Raw genomic sequence first — 14,374 nt, 5'->3', positions numbered from 1 at the left:
CATATTTGTCTACAATGTCTTTGTATGATGTAGTATGAACAGAACCCCCTACTGGAAATACCTGAACCCAATCATTTGTAGAGATGTGGGTAACCATTTATATTATCGTCGGGAGGAGGGGGCTGGAGCCCCGAATGGGTACCCGGAGTCTCGGCCATTTATTAAAAAAATGATTAGCCCCGAGTCCTCCGAGAAAGTGCGGCGCCGCACTGCGCATGAGCGGGGATGAGTGAGCACAAAGTCTGGTCACGTGGGTGGCGGCGCCTAACTCCGAGTGACCGAGTCTATTGGACGTGTGCGTCAGGTAAGTCAGTGTATGTCAGGTAGGCCAGTCAGTGTATGTCAGGTAGGTCAGTCACAGTGTAGGTCAGGTAGGTCAGTCACAGTGTAGGTCAGGTAGGTCAGTCACAGTGTAGGTCAGGTAGGTCAGTGTATGTCAGGTAGGTCAGTGTATGTCAGGTAGGTAAATATACAAAAACAAATCTCCTGCGCTCTGGTATTTTCGGGAGGTACTATGAGGTGGTGTAGTTCAATTAAAAGTTATCCTCTAGAGTCTTGCAGCCCTCCTCAGAATCGTGGGAATTCATAAAACTATAAAAGAGAAAAAAAGAGCGGAGGGCGCACCGACCTCGTGTGATACTGATAAAATGTTTTAATTTAAATATTAAAATCAATAGTTATACTCACAAAATTGGAGTTAAAATCAGGCTTTAAAATGAGTACAGCAGATGTCCAGCAACATCAGTGGAACACGAATAATCGTTTGAACCAACAGTCAATATTACAGCTGACGCGTTTCAGGGGCGTACCCCTTTCTTCAGAGCTAAGTGGTCTGCAGTGCTCCCTCGCCGTGGTGTTTGTGGGAATATATATACACATGGACACACACACACCCCCACACATGTGGACCGATAGACCTGTGCTGATTTTAATATTTAAATAAATACATTTTATCAGTATCACACTAGGTCGGTGCGCCCTCCGCTCTTTTTTTCTCTTGTCAGGTAGGTAAGTCACAGTGTATGTCAGGTAGGTCAGTGTATGTCAGGTAGGTAAGTCACAGTGTATGTCAGGTAGGTAAGTCACAGTGTATGTCAGGTAGGTCAGTGTATGTCAGGTAGGTCAGTGTATGTCAGGTCAGTGTGCGTCAGGTAGGTCAGTGTATGTCAGGTCAGTGTATGTCAGGTAGGTCAGTGTATGTCAGGTCAGTGTGCGTCAGGTAGGTCAGTGCACGTCGGGTAGATAACACCCCCCCCCGTGCCAGGCTCTGACTTCGGGCTGGAGCCCCTGGTCTTTTTGCCACCTAGCAACGCCCCTGCATATTATGAATGGGTTTTGTAAAGGGCAGAAATTACAAATGTCTCTGCTGCATTTTCCCCTGAATCCCTCCCCCGCCCTCCCACGTGCTTCCCAAACATTCGATGAACCGCTCTTGGAAGCGGCTTGCGGTTGTCCCAGCACAGTACAGTTGCCGCGTTTACTTTGGGTCGGTCTCCAGAGGTAATGAAGTTTATTTTACAGAATTTTTTTTATTTATACATTTTTTTCGAGTTACAAATAACTAGAAGTGTAATATTGCTTCTCTTTAAATACTGACTCCACTTTGTCATTAGAAAACACATATGACTCGATATGACAAACCTGTCACATGACACACGGCAACATCCACCTGAAACGAAACAAAAATATCGGACGCAATAATGTCTCTGAACAGGGGTGACCACGTGTCCCGGACTGCCCGGGACAGTCCCACATTGCCCGGGACAGTCCCGCATTCTGCGGGTCTGTCCCGCATTCTGCGGGTCTGTCCCGCATTCTGCAGGTCTGTCCCGGATTGCTCTGTGGGATCACACCCTTAGGTAGTCCTTCAAATTTGGGGGGGTCACATCTTTAGATATTAGGGGTTCATGCTGGGACTTGTAATCCTTCACCTTTGGGGGAATGTGACCCCGAAAAGTGAAGGACTACAGGTCCCACCATGAGCCCCTCAGAGCTGAAGATTTGACCCCCCCCTAACTAGTGAAGAACTACAGGTCCCAGCATAGATCAGTGAAATCTATGGAATTACACCCTTAGATCTCACGGGTTCATGCTGGGAGTTTCAAATTTGGGGGGGGGGGGTCACATCTTTAGAAATCAGGGGTGTGACCTCCCCAAAGTTAAGGACTACAGGTCCCAGCATGACACCCCCCAGAGATAAAGATGTGAGACCCCCCTCGTCCCCCAACTAGTGAAGAACTACAGGTCCCAGCATAGATCTGTATAATCTATGGGATCACACCCTTAGGTAGTCCTTCAAATTTGGGGGGGGGGGGGTCACATTTTTAGATATTAGGGGTTCATGCTGGGACTTGTAATCCTTAACTTTTGGGGGGATGTGACCCCGAAAAGTGAAGGACTACAGGTCCCACCATGAACCCCTCAGAGCTGAAGATGTGACCCCCGACTAGTGAAGAACTACAGGTCCCAGCATAGATTTTTATAATCTATGGGATCACACCCTTAGGTAGTCCTTCAAATTTGGGGGGGGGTCACATTTTTAGATATTAGGAGTTCATGCTGGGACTCGTGTCCTTCACTTTTGGGGGGATCTGAGCCCCTCAGAGCTGAAGATGTGACCACCCCCAACCAGTGAAGGACTACGGGTCCCACCATGAACCCCTCAGAGCTGAAGATGTGACCCCCCCCCCAACCAGTGAAGGACTACGGGTCCCACCATGAACCCCTCAGAGCTGAAGATGTGCCCCCCCCCCCAACTAGTGAAGAACTACGGGTCCCACCATAAACCCCTCAGAGCTGAAGATATGACCCCCCCAACCAGTGAAGGACTACGGGTCCCACCATGAACCCCTCCGAGCTGAAGATGTGCCCCCCCCCCCAACTAGTGAAGAACTACGGGTCCCACCATGAACCCCTCAGAGCTGAAGATGTGATCCCCCCAAACTAGTGAAGAACTACAGGTCCCACCATGAACCCCTCAGAGCTGAAGATATGACCCCCCCAACCAGTGAAGGACTACGGGTCCCACCATGAACCCCTCCGAGCTGAAGATGTGATCCCCCCCCCAACTAGTGAAGAACTACGGGTCCCACCATGAACCCCTCAGAGCTGAAGATGTGATCCCCCCAAACTAGTGAAGAACTACAGGTCCCACCATGAACCCCTCAGAGCTGAAGATGTGACCCCCTGCCAACCAGGACTACGGGTCCCACCATGAACCTCTCAGAGCTGAAGATGTGACCCCCCCCAACCAGTGAAGGACTACGGGTCCCACCATAAACCTCAGAGCTGAAGATGTGACCCCCCCCCAACCAATGAAGGACTACAGGTCCCCAAAAGTGAAGGACTACAGGTCCCAACATAAACCCATCAGAGCTGAAGATGTGACCCCCCCAACCAGTGAAGGACTACAGGTCCCCAAAAGTGAAGGACTACAGGTCCCACCATGAGCCCCTCAGAGCTGAAGATGTGACCCCCCCCAACCAGTGAAGGACAACAGGTCCCCAAAAGTGAAGGACTACAGGTCCCCAAAAGTGAAGGACTACAGGTCCCACCATAAACCCCTCAGGGCTGAAGATGTGACTCCCCCCCAACCAGTGAAGGACTACAGGTCCCAGGATGAACCAGTGAAATCTATGGGGGTCACAAAAAAAGTATACATTTTTTTCCTTTTTATTAGGAAGGGGGGGGGGGGGTGTCCCCGAATGGCAGTTTGGAAATGTGGTCACCCTACTCTGAACAAGACGGCGAACCCGAAAAAAATCCAGGTCCCCCGGCTCCTGCTCTCCACACAATATGGCTTTCAAATAACATGTTGGCACAGAGTATAAAAACATATCATATTTTGATTCTGAATAAAACTATTTACAGACAGGATGTAAACAAAAGCTGAGGCTTTCATGGCAAATTTTCAGAACAACAACATAAAAAAAATAATAAAAAATAAGTCAGTGCCCCCCCAGGAACAGCAGATTTCCCCCAATGTCCAAGGTTTCTTAGGCGTTATTTATCCTCCTTATTGCTTGATACAGCAGTGAAATGAAATAAAAAATATGCCTGAGCAATATTCTGCGCGGTAAAAGTTCACTAAAAGTTGTGAAAACAAAAAAAAAAAGTTTATATTTCGGGATTTAAAACCCACATCCTCTGGGAATTACGTAAAAAAAAAGGGATGTGGACTCCGGAGGAAGCAGACGCCGACCTAGAAAGATGCGATCTATAAATTAATGATTTAATGAGAACATCTGGAAGATTGTTTCCATATTTGTAGTTTATTACATTTTTTTTGTAGTGCCGTGTTTATTTTTTTTTCTCTTTCTTGGAGTTCAGAGGCTTGAAACCGCGGCTACCGTCCCTTCTACTTGCATGGCAAGTTACGTGGTCCCGCAGTGCAAATTGTCCTCAGTATATAAAAAAAAAAACGGTGAGTCTATCGCTAGGTAAAAAAAAAAAAAAGGAAGCACTCACATTGCCACATCCGCAACATTTAGGAGGAAACATGGAAAAGGGTACTCAAAAAGTAACCACGCGCTGTACTTTAGAGTAAATAGAAAAAAAATATAACAATATTGAAAAAAAGTACATAGTATAGTCAAAGGTGTTCAACAATTTTATAAAAATCATGTAAAATTATACAATTTGGTACAGTGAGCCCTTGTGCGGCGTCAACGCGTTTCGCCCCCTTTAGGCTTCTTCAGGACACGATCAAGGTTCAAAAGGTTGATGCTAGCTATATGATACGTTTATAGTTCAATATTTTTATTGAAAATTTTCAGAAAATCGATTAGTTCCTTTAATAGTATGTTTTCCACTATGTGCTTTATGTATACTTTTGCTTTCGTATCCCCTGCGTGGGAATTTGTCGATTTGTTTAATATATTTTAATAAAAAATATTGTACCAGAAAATCATAACAATATAGTCAAATATTGCAATAAAACAGATGATGCGTTTATATGCCCCTGCTCAGCAACATTCTAATTTCGGTGCGAAATTAGCTGCTCGCCGACCATCTTTTTGGCGGTCCTTTGGAACTGTTTCACACATCGGATACCGCTGGTGAAAATTCTCCGGCCACTGGACCTTTGCAAAACGAGACCCAGACAGTGAGACTCGTTCTCTCTTTTTTTTGCTACCTCTTTGAACCTTGATCGTGTCCCAAAGAAGCCTAAGGGTGAAACGTGTTGAGGCGCAAGGGCTCACTGTACCAAATTGTATAATTTTACATGATTTTTTATCAAATTGTTGAACACCTTTGACTATACTATGTACTTTTTTCAATAAATATTGTTAGACTTTCTATTTCCTCATTGTTTATTATGCCTCTTATGGGTAACCTTGACTGTGTCCTGAAGAAGCCTAATGGTGAAACGTGTTGACGTACCAGGCCTCACTGTACCAAATTGTATAATTTTACATGATTTTTATCAAATTGTTGAACACCTTTGACTATACTATGTACTTTTTTCAATAAATATTGTTAGACTTTTTCTATTTCCTCATTATTTTCTATGGCTCTTATGGGTAACCTTGATCTTGTCCTAAAGAAGCCTAATGGTGAAACATGTTGACGAACAAGGGCTTGCTGTACCAAATTGTATAATTTTACATGATTTTTATCAAATTTTTGAACACCTTTGACTATACTATGTACTTTTTTCAATAAATATTGTTAGACTTTTTCTATTTCCTCATTGTTTTCTATGCCTCTTAAGTCTGGCCCACGGGTAACCTTGATCGCGTCCTGAAGAAGCCTAACGGTGAAACCTGTTCATGCACAAGGGCTCACTGTACCAAATTTAATAATTTGACATGATTTTTTTATCAAATTGTGTTGAACACCTTTGACTATACTATGTACTTTTTTCAATAAATATTGTTATATTTTTTTCCATTTCCCCATTGTTTTCTATGCCTCTAAAGTCCGGCCCATGTCCTGAAGAAGCCTAACAGTGAAACGTGTTGACGCACCAGGCCTCACTGTACCAAATTGTTTAATTTTACATGATTTTTATCAAATTGTTGAACACCTTTGACTATACTATGCACTTTTTTCAATAAATATTGTTATATTTTTTTCTATTTCCTCATTGTTTTCTATGCCTCTTATGGGTAACCTTGATCGTGTCCTGAAGAAGCCTAACAGTGAAACGTGTTGAGGCACCAGGGCTCACTGTACCAAATTGTATAATTTTACCAGATTTTTATCAAATTTTTGAACACCTGTGACAATACTATGTACTTTTTTCAATAAATATTGTTATTTTTTTCTATTTTCCTCATTGTTTTCTATGCCTCTGAAGTCCGGCCCATGCTTACTCTTTGAGTACCCTATTACCATGAAGTCCGGCCCATGCTTACTCTTTGAGTACCCTATTACCATGAAGTCCGGCCCATGCTTACTCTTTGAGTACCCTATTACCATGAAGTCCGGCCCATGCTTACTCTTTGAGTACCCTATTGCCATGTTTCCTCTATCGCTAGGCGGATCCACAGAATTCGCTATGAACCGCCCCTTTTTTCACAACTTGTGATTCGAGTTATGACATGAGGTTGAGAAATTTGCTCTCTTCGGCCAATGTGGTCAGCATGGAGCTCATATCTCCGATTGCCATATTGCTCATCCCAACAGGGATGGAGGGGAAGGTCAATGATGTTCTAGGAGTCGTGAGGCGAGATGAGTTTTGAGAGAGGCCCTGGAGGAGTCCGGGACTCAGAGTTCCCGACAAAAGGCTGGCGTGATCCCCGTCGTCCATGATGGCGTCAAAGTCTATGGAAGGTGGAGGCTCTAGGCCTTGTATGTCTACAGTGCTGGTTACTTGGTTGACACCCGGAGATGGCATCGTGGAGACCTGCCTCATTGGGGCATCCAGTCCTGTGCTGAAATCGCCACCCTGCTCAATCATTTGTATTTGCCCAGAGTAATACAGTAACCCATCGTCCTTGCCATTCATATAAGCAGTAGGTTCCGATTCCTCGTTGGTTCTTTTTGGGGTGGCCTCTGCTGTTTGTTGGCACGGGTTCTGCTCACCTCCTGACTGTGGGCTCCTCATGATGTAACTTGGCTGATGCCCTGAGTGTATGCTCCTTGGCCTGTTAGGAGGGTGAGGGGGAGGCCTCGGCTGAAGCATGGCATTGCCTAGCGGTTGTGTTGGCACGCCCATGTTGCCGTGTTGAGAGGAGAACATATTCTGTTGGGGCTGGTTGGTGTAGGAATTTGTTCGGTGAAGGTTCTCCTGGTAGTTATTCGAATAGTTTTGAGTGTTTGCTCCATGCAGCAGCATCTCGCGGGTGCCGTTTTGTGCCATGTGTTGGTTACTCATGGAGTTTGTGCTCTGTGGAGAGTGCATATGAGGCCCAGGTTTCTCCAGCGTGTTACTACAGGATGGTGGCAGCTGGTACTGACCTTCGTTACCCGTCCTTGCGTTCAGCATGTGCTGGTTATAAATCAGTGGTTGGTTGAAATCGGAGTTTGCGTTTTGGCATGAGTTTAGCTGTTGTTGCCTTTGCTGCGTATAGTTAAATCTTTGACCGTTGACACCGCCATTCCTTGGCACCGGTTCTTGTTGTGGCAGAGTCAAGTTACTTTGCCGCGCTTGGAACGGCTGCTGGTTGAAGTTCTGGTACTGACATAAGTTCTGTTTCTGCGGTACTATTGCCAGGTTCCCCTGCGTGACTGGCTGTTTTGGCATATGGGTGGCAACGTCTACAGTACCTGAGCTGACTTCATTCCATTGAACGGGCATACTATTTTTCGGCATGTTGGAAGAGCCCTGAGTATCCCCGACCATTGGATAGTTTGTACTCGGGTTTGCTCCCGACATCCTACACGGTGCCTGGTTGTAATTCTTTATACCGTTTTGGAAATTTGAAGGTTGGCCATTAAAATCAGAAGGAGGGTTGCCGTTTTGGGATTTAATGTACTGTACGACATCATCCGGCAGCACCAGGTCATCCTCCCCTCCTGGAATGTCCATGTCTGCTGAGATGGCCTCCATGATGACGTTCTCAGTGATGCTGGGAGGCCGCGGTGAATAGACGTGTCTGTGCAGGCTTCCATCCGAACGCGTATACTGCGGAACGGCGGCATTTCTTCTGTCCATCATTGGCGGAGGATGCAGCCCGTTCATACTGTTCATGCTGTGAAAACGTTGAACCCTTGGCAGATGCTGAAAGTCTAACCCCGCAGTGGTCCTCACTGGGTCACTGGCCCGTCTCGTGTTGTTTCCATAACCCTCATGCGGATACATCGGCATCGGACCGTTACCGGTACCGTCGCTGCACCGTCTCGGGCCTGGGTGTTGTCTGAAGGAAGGCAAAGAAAGTTCTTGACCGTCCATAAGCGACATCTTGTTCCTCAAGCTCATTCTCTCCATGTTGGGGAGAGGCGTCGGCGGAGCGCCACCGGTTGCCGCGGCATATTTGGCCTTCAAACGATATTGCTGAGCGGGCGTGAGGTTTAAAAGGGTCGGCAAGCCGTTGTGTTGGCTGGCATCGCTGGACCTTCTGGATGCATCCGTAGATATGGGATCGTAGGAGTCCGCAGAGCTGCCGTTGTGTTGTCGGCCCCTAAACGGGGATGCCTCGCTGGACCGGCGGCTGGAGAAGCACGGGGAGATCCCTGAGGAGCGGCGGCTGGTGTACGCGGAGCTCATGGTGCTTGTCGTGCTATCACGCCTCTCGTTGAGCTGGTTCAGTATGGTGATATCATTAAAGGTCAAGTCTGAGATTCTTGGGTTGGTCATCACACCGCTTGGGACACCAGTGTTTTCAATAAAAGAGCCTGAAGGAGAAAAAAAAAGATCCATTTAACCTTCTAGTAAAACAGGTTACAAAATACAAAGATAAAAAACAAGAATTCAAACTCAGATGTGATCGAAAATTATCATGTATGAGGCTGTATGGCACAGGTGTCAAACACAAGGCCCGCGGGCCGAATCCGGCCCTCCAGGCCATTTCAGGTGGCTCTCGCACCTCTCCTGCAGCTGTAGGAGAGCTCCAGCCCTCCTCTGGTCCTCCTCCATTGTATGCTCAATGAATTTGAATTTGAACTAGCATCTGCACTTAGATTAATTCTTTTTTTAAAAGGCCCAAGTATCAAGCCTTGCTCCCATAAAGACTTCCCACCAAGCTATTGAACCTTTTTGTAAGATAATGAGTGCTTTTGGGGGGATATTTTCTAAATCGGGTGTAGGCAACCTCGGCACTCCAGCTGTGGTGAAACTACAAATCCCATCATGCCTCTGCCTCTAGGAGCCATGCCTGTGATTGTCAGGGTCTTGCAAGGTCTCATGGGACTTGTAGTTTCAAAACCCAGGGCCGATCCTAGGGTCACAGATTCCTGGGTGCAGAAATATTGCTAGCACTCCAACATGGGCGTGGTCATCTTACTAACTCCCAAATGTTTCTATGGCTACGACTCAAACACAGAGATGCTCCCCTAAGAAGTCTTCATTAGTGTCCCCCATCAGAGTCCCCCCCAGCATGTGTCCCCCATCAGAGCCCCCCACAGCAGGTGTATCCATCAGAGCCCCCCACAGCAGGTGTCCCCCATCAGAGCCCCCCACAGCAGGTGTCCCCCATCAGAGCCCCCCACAGCAGGTGTCCCCCATCAGAGTCCCCCCCCAGCAGGTGTCCCCCATCAGAGCCCCCCAGCAGGTGTCCCCCATCAGAGCCCCCCACAGCAGGTGTCCCCCATCAGAGCCCCCCACAGCAGGTGTCCCCATAGATCAGTACCTGTCCAATAGATCCCTATAGCTCGGGCGTGCTGGGAGCAGAAGCACATTACAGGGGGCGGGGCAAACGTGGCATCTTTGGTTACTAGGAGGGTGGCACTCGGAGAGCATTTCTGGGAGTGCACGGGGTGATTGGCAGCAGCTCCGGCCAACCCAGAAGCCTCTCATCACACCGACTATGGGAGAAGAGCCGACACACGCAGAGGGGGCGGGGCAGACAGGAGACTGCTCCACGCGCACCGGACAGAATTAGTTAGTGGAGCCTAGTACCGAAACGTGTTCCGGTAATAGGCTCCGCTGCGGTACTCTACCCGGATTCAGGGCACAGCGGGAGGTATGCGCTCTTGTCAGTTGCCAGCAGAGAGAGCAAGCGGGATGGGGAACTGCAGCACCCGCTACATGCGCTCCGCCTCTGGACACAGACAAGGAGGAGGGAGGGGAGCACTTTTAAGCTTCGGCGCCCTTGCCTCTGCAGCGCCTGGGTGTGGAGCACACCGCGCACCCTGCCTAGGATCAGCCCTGTCAAAACCGCTGGAGGGCCGAGGTTGCCTACCCCTGTCCTAATTGCTACCAGTGTCTAGATGTTTTTGTGTGTTTGGGGACTGGAATATATCTTCTCTGCGTACGGACATTCCTCTGCTCCTAGGTCCTTCAGGTGACCACACAGGCATTTGCAGTGCTTTCCTGACACTCACCATTTCCAGATATGGCCGGAAATTTGGTGTTCCTGGCAGGTGGAGCTGGGTTCATGAATGAACACGATTCCTTCAACGTCTTCAGTTTCTCTTTCTTGAGCTGTTCCAGTCTCTGCACCGTTGTGCCGCCGCCTTGTCTCCTAATCTGCAAGCCGACCATCGATGTACCGGACGTGACTGTTGAATCCACCACCGGGCCGGTGTCCTCCAAGCCAAAGAGGTCTCCCAGGCCTCCCTCTCCGTGCAGGCACAACTCTACTCCGCTGTCAGTGTTGTTGGCGTTGCCAAGTGGAGATGGTTCACTACTGCATGACGACTGACCACCAGGGCTGGGCTGCATCTACAAGACAGAAAGTGAAGAGTCAAGTTAGTGAATGTAGGAAATAATTGAAAAAAAAACAACTCTAGCCAAAACTTTAGGGAGGGCTAGGACCTCTTATTGGGTAACACTGTCAGTGACTCTGTTGAGATTTCACCCCATTTCTTGTCAGGACAGGATGTGAAGAAGAATATTTCCAAGGCTGATACATATTTAGAAGGGTAGAGAAGGGTTAGAACTTCTAACTAAGCTTTTATTGCTGTTTTTGCCTACCTGTCTCAGTAACAACTGCCCCCTCCCCCCATTTCTTGTATCCCAAAAATAAAATGGCTGAAGTTAGGCACAGAAAATCACTATAGAACAAGAATGAACCCTAATTTATTAAAGCCCAACTCCAGGCAACTAAACGAGTTCCTTATCCCCAACCGTTCTATGCCAAAAAAATACAAAGTACCTCTTATGGGATCCAACAAGTTACATGGTGTAGACCTCTGCAGAGTCAGGCTTGGGGAGATATTTTAATTTTTACAAAAAAAAAAAAAAACATCCTTGATAGAATCTCATAGAGGAGAGAATGAGTAGATGAAGCGGAGAACCAGGTTCATGGAAGTTTTGGAGAAGTGATTTGTTTTTTTTATCGAAAGCCCATGGCGTGTGACACTCAAAAACTTCACCTGGTGCCAAAAAAATGTGCACAACATAAAGAGGTGACACAAGAACGTGCAGACGGGTGTTCACAAGCCCTCTATAATCAAAGGGCCTTGCCCTGAATCCCCCGGAGGGGGTAGGCTCCAGACAGGGACTGGGGTACTTTACACTTGGTCCATCTGGCCGAAACCAGATGGACCCCTTTCTCTGGAGGGTCTGCCAAAACAGACCCACCCAAGTACAGTGGAACCTTGGATTACGAGCATAATCCGTTCCAGGAGAATGCTCGTAATCCAAAGTACTCGCTTATCAAAGCGAGTTTTCCCATTGAAGTCAATGGAAACGAAAATAATTAGTTTTGCATTGACTTCAATGGCATGCAAAACCGCATGCGGCCAGAGGCGGGGGCGCCAGAGAGCCTCGGAAATGACCCGAAAAAACCTGAGGACATCTCGGAAAGACTTTGTTCCTGAGATTTGCCGAGGTCAGCCCAGTTGTCCTTGGGACTTTACGTGAATTTCCTAACGGCGCCAATCGGCTGCGATTGGCTCCACTCAGCTCCGGCGCCCCCCCCACCTCAGGCAAAACGTGGTACCGCACACCACTTTGGCCTGAATCGTGCTCGTATTGCGAGACAACACTCGCAAACCGAGTTACGATTTTTAAAAAAATACAGTGCTTGTATTGTGAATTGCTCATTAACTGCATTACTCGCAATCCGAGGTTCTACTGTACTTGGTGGAGCTCCCCCGAAGGGAGATCCCATGAGAGAGGGCGAACTAAGCCACCTCCTCCCAAGACTTTCAGGGCAGGCCCGAGGACCTCCACCCTACCAGTCACACGTGCAAAAACCGTGTACAAAACATAAGAATACAAAAAGGGGGACAAGCATGGGTTTAAATTAAAAGAAAGTGGGCGAGAAGGAAGTGGAGAGGAGAGGGGAGTGAAAAGTGACCATTGTGCAATACAATGGCCAGGCAACTAAATTAGTTCCTTATCCCCAACCGTTCTATGCCAAAAATATATAAAGTACCTCTTCTGGGATCCAACAAGTTACACTGTGTCCACCTCTGCAGAGTCGGGCTTGGGGAGATAGTTAACTTTTAAAAAAAAAACATCCCTGACCCCTTTCCCTTGAGGGTCTGCCGAAGCAGACCGACCCAAGTACTTGGTGGGGCTCCCCCCATGAGAGAGGGCAAACTAAGCCAGAAGGCCTCCCCTTCCCAAGATGTTCAGGGTAGGTCCGAGGACCTACACACTACTAATCATACAGTGCAACAAACCGTGTACAAAAATACAAAAAGGTGACAAACATGGGTTTAAATAAAAAGAAAGTGGGGGAGAAGGAAGCAGAGAGGAGAGGAGAGTGAAAACTGGCCATTTATTTCAAATACAATAGCCAGGCAACTAAACGAGTTCCTTATCCCCAACTGTTCTATGCCAAAAAGATACAAAGTACCTCTTCTGGGATCCAACAAGTTACACTGTGTCCAAATGCGTGCGGACTGAACCCCTGTTTTTAACGCATACTGTAGACAGGTTAATTGGTTTTCTGCAAGCTGGTCGGTAAGTAGGCTTGGTTTTTCCCTGGGCATTCCCCAGGTTTTTGTTGTTATACACTGTGTCCACCTCTACAGAGTCAAGCTTGGGGAGATATTTTACTTTTTACAAAAAAAATCTCTGGTAGAATCTCTGAGAGGAGAGAATGAGTAGATGAAGCTGAGGCCAGGTTCATGGAAGTTCTAGAAAAGGAATGTAGGATGCGGAGATTGCGATGCCAAAAAGATACAAAGTTCCTCTTCTGGGATCCAACAAGTTACATGGTGTCCACCTCTGCAGAGTCGGGCTTGGGGAGATATTTTTACTTTTTACAAAAAAACATCCTTGATAGGATCTCTGAGAGGAGAGAATGAGTAGATGAAGCCGAGTTCAGGTTCATGGACGTTCTGGCGAAGGAATGTAGGATGCGGAGATTGCTCCAATGTGGATGCTCCTGAAAACGCCAAGTGAATGACGTTCCAACGTCTGGGTGACACTTTATTTGACTTGCTGGACCCCAGAAGATTTACTTTGTATCTTTTTGGAGCAAAACTATTTGTGGGGATGAGGAGTGATGACATCCTCTCCTTTAAGTTTAGCAATGAGAACCCGATGGAAATCCTCCGATAACGGGAATATGAACCATGCAACACACAGAGAAGAAGAACATTCTCACCTTGATAAGGTCTGTCCTTTGGAAAGTGTTAGAAAGGCAAAAAAGACGGACATGCGGTTAGTAAAGGAAAAAAAGTCATATTACTGAGAATTACAGACACAAAGATTGCATGCCGTGGGCAGGACCGCCATCAGGAATTTTGGGGCCCCTTACACAGCTTCAAGCATGGGCCCCTGCTCGCGCATGCGCAGTCCCGTTTGCGCATGCGCAGTGGGTGTCCGGCCGTGAAGCCGAAAGCTGTCACTGCCGGGTGCCCACACTAGGAATGAAGAGGGAGGGGGGGGCGAGGAGCGGAGCCCCGGCCGGCGCGTCGCTGGAGCCGTGGAGCAGGTAAGTCTCTGTTTATTAAAAGCCAGCAGATACACTTTTTGTAGCTGCTGACTTTTAACCACTTGCCGTCGCCGCACCGTCATAATACGTCCACAAGGTGGCTCTCCTAGGCGAGAGCACGTAATATGACGTCCTGCCTATTAGCCGCCACTAGGGGCGCACGCGCGCCGCCGGAGTGGCGCGCGCGCGCCCCCCGCTCGCCCCCGACTCCCGTGCGTGTGCCCGGCTGGCGCGATCGCCGCCGGGCACACGCGATCGCTCGGTACAGAGCGGGGAACGGGAGCTGTGTGTGTAAACACACAGCTCTCGTTCCTGTCAGCAGGGGAAATGCTGATTTTCTGTTCATACAATGTATGAACAGAAGATCAGTGTTTCCCCTAGTGAGGCCACCCCCCCCCCACAGTAAGAACACACCCAGGCATACTTAACCCCTT

The 14,374-nt window shown here is 47.9% G+C and overlaps 1 protein-coding gene across 1 annotated transcript in view; it reads right to left on the bottom strand.

Annotated features, from left to right (window-relative positions):
- Positions 1 to 3,685: 3,685 nt before the first annotated feature.
- Positions 3,686 to 14,374, bottom strand: part of GLI2 (GLI family zinc finger 2) — a 185,354-nt gene continuing 174,665 nt past the window's right edge. The window contains exons 13-14 of the mRNA XM_040358252.1: positions 10,429 to 10,768; positions 3,686 to 8,781 (exon numbers count right to left, since the gene is read on the bottom strand). Coding sequence (XP_040214186.1) covers positions 6,539 to 8,781; positions 10,429 to 10,768 — 2,583 coding nt within the window. The 3' untranslated portion in view covers positions 3,686 to 6,538. The remainder of the gene's footprint in view (positions 8,782 to 10,428; positions 10,769 to 14,374) is intronic.

Source organism: Rana temporaria, chromosome 6, assembly GCF_905171775.1.
Source record: "Rana temporaria chromosome 6, aRanTem1.1, whole genome shotgun sequence".
NCBI lineage: Eukaryota > Metazoa > Chordata > Amphibia > Anura > Ranidae > Rana > Rana temporaria.
The sequence above is the reverse complement of the archived record's forward strand: the minus strand, read 5'-3'. Positions and strand labels throughout refer to the sequence as shown.